The sequence below is a fragment of the Giraffa tippelskirchi genome, chromosome 14, assembly GCF_054371585.1.
Source record: "Giraffa tippelskirchi isolate mGirTip1 chromosome 14, T2T-mGirTip1v1.2.pri, whole genome shotgun sequence".
Classification (NCBI taxonomy): Eukaryota; Metazoa; Chordata; class Mammalia; order Artiodactyla; family Giraffidae; genus Giraffa; species Giraffa tippelskirchi.
The window spans coordinates 56,510,698-56,524,938 of record NC_137288.1 but is presented as its reverse complement, the minus strand read 5'-3'; the positions used below and the strand labels follow the sequence as shown (position 1 = coordinate 56,524,938).

Genomic DNA, 14,241 nt, shown 5'->3' with positions numbered 1-14,241 from the left:
GAGAGAATTGGAGAGTTAAACTTGTAAGCCATTGCAGATAGCATTAATAACTTAGCTCCCTATTTTAGAGTGTAAGCAAGTGAAGCTCAAAGAAGTTCTGCTCCTTGGTGTAGAATTTTTTAGTGACCAAGTGACCCTCCAGATATCTTGACTCTTATTCCAGTGCTTTGTTCTCTAAAAAGAGTAGAATTAAGGTAAAATGTCAAGTTTAGTAATGATAGAATAAGTGAGATTTCTCTATTGAAGTTTTAATATTTCTCATTTGTTAGTTCCCAATTTTGGCTTATATGAATGAGAACACTGGTAACACTTCGGAATCAGTTTTTTTTTTTCCTTTAATGAATCCTGGAAACAAAAGCTCTCAACAAAGTGTGTTGCCACAGCTTTTATAACAATTAAAAACCTGAATCTTGACCTTTCCTATAAAAGTGAAAGTGTCAGTAATAACAAACAATGGAAATGCTTGCCACTGTTGCCACCTTGCCAATCCTTTTCACACCCATTCTCTCACCTCACCTATTAAGAGCCTTTTAAGACTTCGGCAAATCCTTTACTTTTTACTTCCATTGTCCTTATTCCCTATCACATGGATACCAGGTTAAACTTTTTGAAGTAGTAACCAGTTACCAGTATTTCTACTTTTCTGCTATCTCCTCCCTTCAATTCAGGTAGATAGGCTGATTTGTCTTCAACCCCTCAGGGTATGAACTTGACAGCAAAACACAGAGGGGGAAAATTAAAAAGCAAAAAACTTCTCCTGGTTTTTCAATTTCAAATGCCTAGGGACTAGGAAAATAGAAAAGACTGCAACACAGAGAAATCGTTGGGAAGAATTGGAGCCAGGCTTTCTGAAAGGCCCTTCTTTCTTTCTCCTCCAGGTTAGAAAAGAATTCCTAGGTCTGGAACTAAGGTTCATCTATGCTGGTAGAACAGGGTGTAAAAATTTGTACACTAAGGTTCATACCAGCAACATGTGTGAACACATCTGACTATCTTCACAATCTCTGTCAACACGTTGCTATTCTCTGGACTGATGAAAAACCCTAAAGGTTGAGCCAATCAGTTTCATGGCAATAGCTTTGTCCCTACATGAGAAGCTGGTGGGAAGAGATTAGGTACACCCCTGGGAGTCCTTGCTGATTTCAGAAATACCAACAGTCTAATGAAAGCCTGGTTCAGTGCAGGCTTCTCTGATAGCTCAGTTGGTAAAGAATTCGCCTGCAACGCAGGAGACCCTGGTTCAAATCCTGGGTTGGGAAGATCTGCTAGAGAAGGGATAGGCTACCCACTCCAGTATTCTTGGGCTTCCCTTGTGGCTCAGCTGGTAAAGAACCCGCCTGCAATGTGGGAGACCTGTGTTCAATTGCTGGGCTGGGAAGGTTCAGTGCAAGATAGTTGGCAGAGGAAAGAGGGCAAATTCTACTTTGATAGTGATTGCTGACTAAATTCTCTGAGTCTCAGGAGACCGTCTAAAGCACTAGGATAAACCATCCTGGGGACTGCTCTAATAATCTGCTCTTTAAGACTGCTACGCATTCCACAAGATTCCTGCTATTCCACTGTGTGCTGCAAACATCAAGTCGTAATAAATGTTACATTGGCTCAGGTTGATGGTTAAGGATGCAGAGCTGCTTATAACATTTCCTACTTACCTTGTTGGCTTTTTGAAGTGGTTCATCAGAAGATAAAGAAAGGAAATGAAAAATATATAAATATATGTATGTTTACCTGTTCTAAAAGTAGAATGCACAAATTACACTTTTAAAAGGGCTCTTAAAACCTACTTCTGAATATAAAAATTAGAACAGAAAGAGTAGGAATAGAACAAAGTGCCACCTCAAGGGCTCCACCCTTCTTCTGAGACTCCAACACTCTTTTACTGCTTGCCATATTCTGCCTAGAACTAAGTTTATTTTCCACGTGCCGACCTTGTAAGTTTCTTCAGAGCAAGGACTGTATATTCCTGGACACTGCCTTTTGGGTCTTGCTCAGACTGGGAGTTTTTGGATATGTGATCAGTAACTGCCTGTGGTTGATTAAACAGCTTTTCCTATCACTCCAGTAAAACTTTAAAGCCAGCCAGGGATCCATCCTTTAGCCATTTAACATCATGAGATATTTAGTAAGAAGGCTTAATCCATAATGTTCTTCTAAAATTTTAGGATAGGATGGGTCTCCAACATCTTATACTACATTTGGATTGCTTTCAGCAGAGTTCTGACTAGTTCTTTGAATCAGACTTGGCTTTATGTCCAGGTGTAATATATTCTGAACAGTAACCCAGTAAATCAGACTCAAATCTTGCCCAAAATATACTTCCCAGAATCATACAAAAGGCAGAAATTTGGTGAGAATTTTCTCAATGATTCTATATCCAGTTGGTGTGAGCAAAGACCCCCAAATGCTATTAAACTTCTTAGTGATGTGAACCAGATGGGAAATAAAACAAAAGAATTCACAACTCATGTTAGACTGAATTGAATGTCTTTAATTTCACACAATGAATAACATATGAATAGGATTAACTTTTTTTTTTTTTTAATAGTTAAGTGCTCTATACTGTGCTAACCTGATCTGGTAGCGAAAAAGACTGAGCTTTCTTTTAGAAAAAATGTTTAAAACCCAACATCTAAGACCATGGAGGAGCATGACAGTAAAGCATGCCAGATGTATCTACGCCTCAAATAACAGCAAGTCCATGTTCATTTTAAATGTACAAAAATGCTTTATGAATAAAAACTGTTACAAAAAGAACATTTCAAACAATGTACAATTTTTCTTGCCTCTATATTCAATAAAATACAAATACATTTTTTGTTCTAAAATATGTTTACATACAATCAAAGTAGAACATGCAAATTACACTTTAAAAAAGGCTTTTAAAAACCACTTATGAATACAAACTAAAAATTAGCCAGCACGACTTGTAAGACAATCTTGTGCCCCATTTTTTTCTTTTGAAATATATATATACATATTTAACACATCATGTGCATTTATTATTATTTAAGAAATAGATTTTTTTTTTTAAAAAAAGGAAGAAAAAGAAAGACACCAACCTAAGCTGGAACTGCCCTTCTGTGTTGACCAGTGGCAGCTCTTTTCAATTTTCCCCCCTTTAGTGTTTATTATACCTGGGCAAGTGGGCAAGAGATATCCAGGAAGTTTCTTCCTTGGTTGATATGTGCTTCTAAGACTGTTCCCCAAGTGACTGAGTCCAACAAGGGAGGCAGACTCATCAGTAGGGCAAACTCTCCAAGAAACAAGAGGCAGAGGGAGCCTGGTGTTGTGGAAGGAAACTTTAAAAAAACACCAAGAAAATGCTACGGTATATTACAGTTCGAGTTTCTAGGCACTGCGATGACATTGTCTGTAAGCTCTGGCGTGTGGACCATTGTGATATTATAGGGTAGAATTGAGAATAATGTCTATATTTATCTACTTTTACATAATGTGAAGGACTGAAAATCCTGCAATGTAACACTTAAATGGCTTTTGAGGCATTTCAGCTTCTGCCACCTCCCCCCCACCCCCATGCTCCAGTTGGCATTTAAAGGCTTTGGAAATATATGTATAGACTTTAGACAGTTCCCAGGTAAATCTTCCTAGTGGTAGGGAAATAATATTCTCCAAAAGCTCATTATCTGAATATTGTCGAGTAATAAGCTGTAGGAGTGGATTTTCTACTTAAGTCCTAAAACCAAATCCTTTATGATCTCCATGTAGTACATCACCTTCTACTATAATTCTGTCACCACTTGCTTATCATATTTATAGAACCAGCAATGCCCAGAACACAAACTCCGACTGCCATCGAATGTGGCCTCCCACTCCGGACAGCAGCCAAGTTAACATGCTAATCCTGTCGGCCCTTAGTCACCTACTCGGGGCTGTCAGTGGCTGTTGAGTCCCAGGCCTGTCAAATCACGAGCCAGCCCTGACACGCTCTCCTTTCCTTCAACCTGTCTTTCTTGGGTTGTAGTGGGAGCCATGACATTAGAGGAAGTTAAACTCTGTTCCTCTTGTTTGAGATGAGCGGTTGAAAAGCAAGTGGCTCCCCAGCCACTTAGAAAGATGGCTCAGAGATCCACCATCACCCTCAAGGTGATTTTTATACCGATTTCACCCTTTGCTTACCCTTAATCAGACTCCATATAAGTGGGTCCATATTAAGTGCCTCCTTGCTTAGGGCAAGTCTTGCAGGAAACAGAAAAGTAAACCAAAGAATTTTTCTTATTATGAAATACTTTTGGATCAGTTTATGGAGTCTAGTGTGTTTTCTCTAAATATGCAGCCACAGAAAGCAGTGTTGAGTGGCTAAGAGACCTCCACAGTGCATGTCAGGAGAGTTGGGTTCTAATACTGGTTCTGCTACCAATAAGATGTGAAATGAGACTGGCCCCATATTGAGCCTGGACAGGAGAGGCTAATGCAAAGGGGGTAGTTAGAAAATGAGGACATGGTCATACTAGAAAGATGAGTTAGGTTAATAGAAAGCAAAAGAAAAAAAATCAAAGTAATGCAATACTGAGGGAAGAACTTGATGGGAAAGAGAAGCCCTGCAGGTGACAAGACTCACATCCACCTCCAAACAGTGGGTTAGCTTATCTCAGTTTTGCTCCTCTGCAGTTTTCCAATCTAGTCTCGGGAACATAAATGTAGAAGATCTGCATTTGACTCACATGATCACTGGAGAACTCAATTTATGTATAAGTATGCTGTATCTCTCCTGGAATATTTTTTGTTGGTTTGGAAATTCTAATGTATCCTAGGGCTATTTGAAATTTCTCACCTACTAGAGGTTAATGCCAATTGAGCTTTAGGTCCTTCCTTAAGACGCTTAGAGAGTGTCAGCTTATTCCTCTCTGCAGGAAGATTTAGTCTGCTCACAGATTTGGTTGGGGAAACAGTACAACACTGGAAGGAAGAAGGGCAAAAGAAAGAATGAAGTCAATTATTTTCAAAATCCAACAAGAGAGAAACCTCTTTATGGCTTAATTGGAATGAAAATGGGTGCTCTTTCATAGCAATGGTGGGGTGAGCAGGGATAATTTAAACCTTCCTCTTGAGTGACTTTGGAACCACTCAGATATGGCTTGGGAATGACAAATTGAAAGTGGTTGGTTTGATTTTGCTGTTCAACCTGTGTGAAATGCCAAAGGTCAACCTAGGTCATAAACTGAGTATCTAAGATATAAGCTTTGAAGAACAGGAGACTGCATTCCTTTAAACTCACATATGCTGGGATTAAATGCTACTGACTTAGTGGCAGCACACGATGTGAAGTCCATGGTGATAGCGCACAATAGGATGACTCTGTGGATAATTTCAACCAACTGCTGGTGCCATGACAGAGCAGTGATGTTTGCAAGCATATTAACTTGGAATTTAAACGTTTACTCTGATAGATAACCCACCCCTTACTCTTATGTTCCCAACAAAATCCTTCTTTCTCTAAGGAAATAATGTGTTCTGAAGTAATAATACAATTTTCTGCTGTTCCCAACTTCCTGTAAAGAAACAATTTGGAGGTAAACCAGATATTCTCATTCTCATCGGAAAATTTAATTCTGTCTCTCAGTGTCTCTCTTTTTATAATCTACCATACCAGGTATTTGATGTCTTAGGGAAGATAAGGGGGAGGTGTGAGGGAGGAAATTGAAAATACTTATTTGAAGTTTCCACATCTGACTTTTAGAAAACATCTATGGCAACGGAATAACTTTATATTCATTCTGAGCTTCTTAACATGTTTTACTTGGGCTGTGGAAATGGATAAAAGAGATGGAATATCTGTCCACGCTAAACCAATGGCTAGAGTACAACTTGGATGAGAACTGTACAGTTGAAATTGACCACTTAAAAGACGATTTGTCACACACAGTTTGCATCCATGCAGACTGATAGACTTATAATTACATTATGTACAAAATGTTTCAGTTTATTAAGGCAACCACAACTTGGGTACTTTGTCCAAGGTGATGTGATACAATTGGAGTGGTGACACCCTTTGAGCATTTCCTTTCTTTTTTCCCAGATAAGAACACTTAATTCCATCTGCTTTCATGAAAAGAGATAATGGACTTCTATTGTCTTTTTGCTCCCCTTTTTTTTCAATGACCTTTGACAGTTATCTGTTTGAAAAAAAAAAAAAATCACACACCAAGGCATTGCTAGACACTTGTCTTTCTGGTGGGTCTGGGGTTTCAATTTTTGGTGATTTGTCAGTTATTCCATTTTCTATGGGGCATTAAAACCATTTTAATCTGTCTATACTTCGCTGATATATTTTAAGTATAAAAATAACCTGATTGATACCTGGGTCAACAAATCTTCAGTTGCTCTAAATTACTTATTTTTAAAAGGCTCTATCAATACTAAGTATTTGTTTCACAATGACTGGGATTCAAAGCCAAGTTCCTTGGAACAGCATGCCAAGGATGAACATTATGACACAGGTAAGGTTTACATTATTTAGGCATGAAAGGTAATGAAAAGGTACACGGAAGTACAATGAGCAAAGAAAAAGTTGGAACAGATGATGCTAAAAATCAGTGTATGTGTGGTAAAGGAAACACACAAAAGAGTATGAATGCATGTCTGAGGTTGCCTATCACTAGAATTTCACCCTCCAATGACATCAGTCTATCTGAGAAACCGTATCGTTAACAGAAACATTCAGGTCACCTGAAGATGATTTTGGTGCCCCCAAAGCCTAGCCTAGCTCCAAAAACCAGAAGAAATAAAAACCAATTAAATGGAAGTGGATTACAACAAAGCCAGTTGAGAAATTTGCCGCTTTTTTCGAAACCCTTGGAATGTTTCCTAATTGAGGGCGTTTCCCTTTCAATCTTCCTGTCCAGTAACTGCAATGGAATCAAGGGTGCACCTTGGCTGCAGGAGGTCTGGCGGCTTTCAGGGAGCACCACCATCTTTTTCCTCCGGGATGGGTCTCCTGCTGCCTGTCAAGGATCTAGCCATACTGAAGTGCTGCTTGGTGGGAACTGCTGTGAAACACACACGCACGCGCGCAAACACACACGCACGCACACACGCATTCTTTTGAAGACGTCCCCTTGCTTTGCTTTGCCAAGAGCTCCTGAAGGCTCAACCCCGTCCTCTGGCCCGATTCTGCCCCTGCCCAGCTTCTGGAAAGCAGGGCATGGTGTCCCTGCGGCGGGGAATCCGCCCAGCCCGGCTCACTGCACTTCCAACGCGTCAGTCCACCCCCGGCCCCAGGTTCGCACGCCCAGACCCACCCTAGGGAAGGACATCGCTCTCACTCCCTCGCGACTTCCTCTGCCTTTTGGCTTTCACTTCCTCTTCTGGGGGAAGGGGCTGTGGCGGGGGCGCCTGCTGTGGGGGCTGGGCCGGAGGCTGAGGTTTGTGTTTCCTCTTCCCGCCTCCTCTGGGGGTCTTGGGCAGAGGGGGCGGCGGGGGTGGCGGGGGCGGCGGAGGCGGCGGGAGGGGCGGGGGCGGCGGCGGGGGCAAGGGCGGCGCCTCCCGGGCCATGTGGATGACCGCCTCGATGGTGGCCATGATGGTGTCTTGGCTGGCGGCCGGCTCCAAGACGAGCGGGCTCAGGCTCGGCTTCTGACCCCGTTTGCTGGGAAGGTCGATACATTTTTCCAGCACTGGCATTTGGTCTCTGGAGTCCTCATCGAACTGCGTGGGCTGCTTCCGGGGACGCCCTCTCCTCTTCTTGACGAAGTTGTTGCCCGTCTTTGATTGTCTCTGCAGCCGCTTGGCCTTCAGGATCTTGTTCACGTGGTCCAGGTTCTTCTTGGTGGACAGAATCTTGGTGTAGTTGCACATCTTCCGCACCTCGCACTGGATCGCTTCGATCTCCCGCCGCTTAAATCGCTTCTTCAGGGAGGAGCTGGCTGCAGGAAGGGAAGAGAGAAGAAACTGATCACAGGATGCAGGCTGTCTTAATAACCCAGTCTTTTCAGTGACAACTGGCATTATATTTGGCTATGAAGATGATGGAAAGTTGATGCTATGACTCAATACCCACTATTAATTCTTTATTAAAATTAAAAAAATAGAAATAAACATGGGTTGAATAGTATGTGTACGAAGTATATCATTATTTCAGTCTTCACAGCAATCCCATGAAATACTCTTGTTCCCATTTTTAAGTTTGGAAACAGGCTCACACCATGTAGGAGGATCTGCCAGGGAAGTCAATGTCAGAATCACAATATAAAGTCTTCCATTGTTGTTTTTCTACTATAGCTTTTATTTTTTTTATTCTGCTCTCTGACCTCTGATCTAATTTAATTTAGCATTAGGCTATACTTTCTTTTGTTTGTAAAAGATGCTGAAAGGATAAAATGACAAGCAGCCCTCTGGATCAGAGAATCTGACTCATTCATTTGTACCATCAGCCTCAAAAAGGAGATGCCTTGACCTGAACTAGAATCCGGAACTGAACCTATTATATCCCTAACCATCCTCCACTGACAGAGGGAGAATTCTTTCAGGAACACTCTATTTGGGATGACTAACCCATCTCTCTCAATTTTCCCCCCAATGGTCTGGACTTGTCAACTTGCCTGATGATGTCCAATTGACCATGTCGTTCTTAACTAGTACACCTTCTGGAATCCCCAAGGAAAATACCAGCCAGGTGTTTCTGAATCATTTACACCCCTGCTACTGGGCTGTTGTTTGCAAAGAACTCTTTTCATGTCCTGGTGGCCATATGCGCCTCTATTTTATGAGCCCAACTTCTAGTTGCAGGAAGTCCTGTACTGCCGCCACTAAATAGCCTTCAGAACTGCTTCATTTTGAAGTTCAGACACCATAAAGTGTGAATAGCTTCAAGATGGAGCAGACCTTTCCTCCTTTAGATTGTTCTTCTTCCTTGTGTTGTTCACTAGAGGCACACCTGTATATACATGTGTATACACACATACACACACAGGCACTCATACACATCCGGCTGCCCTATCTTCACATTGACTCCTCCCTCTGGCAACTTACAAGCTTAAAGAGTGTGTCCTTAGTTCTTTGCTGCTGTGATTTACACTAAATGCTCATCCCCAAAGAAGCCCATGTAGTTGTCGTCAACACTAAAAAACACTGCAGGCCTAAAAGCAAATGTGTTTCATTTTAGCATGGTGGTTTGTGTCATCCTGCATTTTTTCAACTGTTAGTGGAGAAGCAGAATAAATGTCTTAAGGGAGATGAGGAAAAACTGGCAAAAACACAGACACCGCTGTCACTTACTCTTGGGCACTTTGGCATGGTTCTTTCCCTGCTTTTCCCCATCTCTCTCTCATGCTGTGCCTGACACAGATCTCCTGGAGGGTTTTATTTGAAGTTATTTATGCCATGGGCTTCATGGAGTGGGAAGCTCTGAGTTCCATAGGACAGGCCAAAATGGTACTGCTTTTGGCCAAAGGTCATTGTGAGACTTAACTGTGCAATGAATACCTACTGAACAATCTTTAAAATAAGTTATAAAGATCAAAATAGAACAAAGCCAGAGTGAGCTTCTGACTACAAAATAGAATTTTTGTAGTTAGTGTTGTAAAAAGAAAAGCTTGCTCGATTGTAAGTTTTCAGACACAGAGGGTGACTTCTATTGGTCTTCATGTCCCTCACAGGGCATGGCATGGTGCCTTGTACATGGAAGAGATTTAAAAATTGTTTCTTGACTGATGAATCACACTGATCATTGTTGTCTTATTTATGATTATACATTGGAAGTGAGAAATAGATTTAAGGGACTAGATCTGATAGACAGAGTGCCTGATGAACTACGGACAGAGGTTTGTGACATTGTACAGGAGACGGGGATCAAGACCATCCCCCAGAAAAAGAAATGCAAAAAAGCAAAATGGCTGTCTGAGGAAGCCTTACAAATAGCTGTGAAAAGAAGAGAAGTGAAAAGCAAAGGAGAAAAGGAAAGATATTCCCATCTGAATGCAGAGTTCCAAAGAATAGCAAGGAGAGATAAGAAAGCCTTCCTCAGTGATCAATGCAAAGAAAGAGGAAAACAATAGAATGGGAAAGACTAGAGATCTCTTCAAGAAAATTAGAGATATGTGTACAAAGTATATCATTTCATGCAAAGATGGGCTCGATAAAGGACAGAAATGGTATGGACCTAACAGAAGCAGAAGATATTAAGAAGAGGTGGCAAGAATACACAGAAGAACTGTACAAAAAAGATCTTCACAACCCAGATAATCACGATGGTGGTGTGATCACTCACCTAGAGCCAGACATCCTGGAATGTGAAGTCAAGTGGGCCTTAGAAAGCATCACTATGAACAAAGCTAGTGGAGGTGATGGAATTCCAGTTGAGCTATTTCAAATCCTCAAAGGTGATGCTGTGAAAGTGCTGCACTCAATATACCAGCAAATTTGGAAAACTCAGCAGTGGCCACAGGACTGGCAAAGGTCAGTTTTCATTCCAATCCCAAAGAAAAGCAATGCCAAAGAATGCTCAAACTACCACACAATTGCACTCATCTCACATGCTAGTAAAGTAATGCTCAAAATTCTCCAAGCCAGGCTTCAGCAATACGTGAACCGTGAACTTCCAGATGTTCAAGCTGGTTTTAGAAAAGGCAGAGGAACCAGAGATCAAAATGCCAACATCCACTGGATCATCGAAAAAGCAAGAGAGTACCAGAAAAACATCTATTTCTGCTTTATTGACTATGCCAAAGCCTTTGACTGTGTGGATCACAACAAACTGTGGAAAATTCTGAAAGAGATGGGAATACCAGACAACCTGATCTGCCTCTTGAGAAACCTGTATGCAGGTCAGAAAGCAACAGTTAGAACTGGACATGGAACAACAGGCTGGTTCCAAATAGGAAAAGGAGTATGTCAAGGCTGTATATTTCACCCTGCTTATTTAACTTATATGCAGAGTACATCATGAGAAATGCTGGGCTGGAAGAAGCACAAGCTGAAATCAAGATTGCTGGGAGAAATATCAATAACCTCAGATATGCAGATGACACCGCCCTTATGGCAGAAAGTGAAGAGGAACTAAAAAGCCTCTTGATGAAAGTGAAAGAGGAGAGTGGAAAAGTTGGCTTAAAGCTCAACATTCAGAAAACTAAGATCATGGCATCTGGTCCCATCACTTCATGGGAAATAGATGGGGAAACAGTGGAAACAGTGTCAGACTTTATTTTGGGGGGCTCCAAAATCACTGCAGATGGTGATTGCAGAAATGAAATTAAAAGACACTTACTCCTTGAAAGAAAAGTTATGAACAAACTAGACAGCTTATTAAAAAGCAGAGACATTACTTTGCCAACAAAGGTCCGTCTAGTCAAGGCTATGGTTTTTCCAGTGGTCCTGTATGGATGTGAGAGTTGGACGGTGAAGAAAGCTGAGTGCCGAAGAATTGATGCTTTTGAACTGTGGTGTTGGAGAAGACTCTTGAGAGTCCCTTGGACTGCAAGGAGATCCAACCAGTCCATCCTAAAGGAAATCAGTCCTGAATGTTCATTGGAAGGACTGATGTTGAAGCTGAAACTCCAATACTTTGGCCACTTCATGCGAAGAGTTGACTCATTGGAAAAGACCCTGATGCTGAGAAGAATTGGGGGCAGGAGTAGCAGGGGACAACAGAGGATGAGATGGCTGGATGGCATCACTGACTCGATGGATATGAGTTTGGGTAAACTCCGGGAGTTGGTGATAGACAGGGAGGCCTGGCTTGCTGTGATTCATGGCGTCGCAGAATCGGACACAACTGAGCGACTGAACTGAACTGAACTGAAAGGAGTTTTAGTTTAGATGTTTAAATTGACCATTCCAAATAACCGTGACACTAACACCAAGTTTCCATGTCAGAGCCAAGTCATTTACCTTGTCCACACTGCTCATGAGGAAAGGAAAACTAGTCAGAAATACTCCACAAAACAATTGGCATCATTCCAAATAAAAGTTCCACTAGCAGTTTACCTTCTTTTTATTTTATATCATCCAAAGAGAAGAAAATGCTATGTGACACACAAGAAAGCATGCAGTTCCAAAATAAGTCATTTGGGGCAATTAGCTGGCAACGTTCAATGATTAAAGCTTGACTGGAAAACTGTGAGCTGAACTGGAGGTCATTTGGAGCAAATACAACCAATGGATATTTCATCTCAGTACTTTTTTAAGCATGAAGTGTCAGACAAACAAAAAGGAACATAGTAGATAATCCCATATTCAATAATTTCTTACATATTTTTTATTAAACCCTTGCATTCAAAATTATGAAATAATTCATTCTGAGTATTTTAAACCTACCAAACAATACTAAAAATACTATAACCAATTCTTTTGTACCCACCATTCACATTTAATAATCACTACTTTTTGTCATACATGCTTTATTTATTTTTTTAGCAAGAAAACATTACAGAGTCAGTTCAGTCAGTGCTCCATCATCAATTCCATTTCCTTCCCTTTCCCTGCTTGAATTTGTACTTTTACTGCGTATATATGAACTCATATTGGTAAAAATTAAAAGTCTGAGGCCACCTGATACTTGTAATTCTGTAAGGAGGTAGGAAGACTTGCACAGTGTTGGCAGGAAAGCAAATTGTCACGATCATTTTGGAAAGTGATTGGGCAATAACTACTAGCTCTGAAGATGGGCGTGCCCAGTGCCCCAGAGAGCCCACAGCCAGGTTGGCTCCTTTGCTCATGTGTGACAGGAGGCTGATGATGTCCCCTGAAGCTCAGTGTATGTTACAGAAGACTTAAAACAATCTAAATATTAATTTAAAAGATAATGAATCACTGTGAAACATTCACCCAATGAAATACTGCACATCTGTTAAAAGGAATAAACTACAAATCAATATGGCTGAATCTAAAAACACTTGAATAAAAAAAGAAAATGAGTGTTTGTAAGCATACCATTTACGTAAATTAAAAAACACACAGATCCCTTGAATTTTTATCTCATTTTCAATGACCAGGTGTGATAGTTTAAAGTGACTCTTATGCAGATTAATTGAGTCAAAGACTGAGTGGCTGAGATTTCAACATTTCTTCCCTCCAAAGCTACCTCATGGGACTTTATTAAGCCTCTGGAGTAGCATTGTCCAATAGAAATGTCTGCAGTGGTGGAACTGGTCTGTATTTATGCTGTCTCATACAGTAGCCATTAGCCACATGTGGTTACGGGGCACTTGACATGTGGCAAGTGTGACTGAGGAATTGAATTTTTAATTTAATTTAAAGTTAAATAGCTACATGGGCTAGTGGCTAACATATTGGGCAACTCAGCTCTAGACCCAGGGACCACAGAATACTGAGGACACACAGGGATCATCCAGTAAAGCACAGACTCTGAGAAGCTCCTGGGAAACAACCTGGTGCCTCAACAAATAAGTTGGGAGCAGGGGAGGGAGGAGGGGAGGAGCTGTAAATTAAAAGAGAGAAGATATAAAATGACCACATGTGGATGCCAATTTAAACAAGCTGTCAAAAGATATTTTATACATTCATGGAAATTCTAATAATATCTAGGCATTTCTTGATATAATTGTTGCTAAGTTTCTTAGGTGTGATAATTGTACTGTGATCATTTTTAAAAGTACCTTCCTTTTAAAAATACCTACTGAATTATTAATAGGTGAAGTCATCTGGCCCTGGCTTCAAAATAATAAAGGAAGGAAGAGGGGAGTGGAAGTATTCCTGAAACAAGATTGTCATGAGTTGATTATGTTGAAGCTGAGAATGCTATTCTACTACTCTGATATATAGTTGCTAGTTCCATAATACATGGTTTAAAATTCTGAGGGAGAAGGTGAGGGTGGGACGTTCTGGGAGAATAGCATTGAAACATGTATATTATCATATGTGAAACAGAACCCATTCCAGGTTCAATGCATGAGACAAATGCTCAGGGCTGGGGCAATGGGATGACCCAGAGGGATGGGATGGGGAGGGAGGTGGGAGGGGGGTTCAGGATGGGGAACACATGTAAACCCATGGCTGATTCATGTCAATGTATGGCAAAAACCACTACAATATTGTAAAGTAATTAGCCCCCAACTAAAATAAATAAATTTATTAAAAAAATAGAAATAATTAGTGTCAGTAAAACATCTTTCTTAGGATCTTAGGATTGGTAAGGGTCACAGTGTTCTGCTTTTCATACTCTTGGGCTCTATTTTACTTAAATAACTTTAGAAAAATAAGGAATGTCCTCAGTAAAGGTCATATATCATCACCTGGAAAACTCCTGCTGGTAGCTATCCTCCTGGC

At 40.8% G+C, this 14,241-nt stretch overlaps 1 protein-coding gene across 3 annotated transcripts in view; it reads right to left on the bottom strand.

The window, feature by feature from the left end:
* Positions 1 to 2,467: 2,467 nt before the first annotated feature.
* SETBP1 (SET binding protein 1) overlaps positions 2,468 to 14,241 on the bottom strand; it is an 890,090-nt gene continuing 878,316 nt past the window's right edge. For all 3 annotated transcript variants that reach the window (XM_081561785.1, XM_081561784.1, XM_081561786.1), the window contains one exon: positions 2,468 to 7,883. In XM_081561785.1, the coding sequence (XP_081417911.1) occupies positions 7,261 to 7,883 (623 nt within the window). In that variant the 3' untranslated portion in view covers positions 2,468 to 7,260. The remainder of the gene's footprint in view (positions 7,884 to 14,241) is intronic.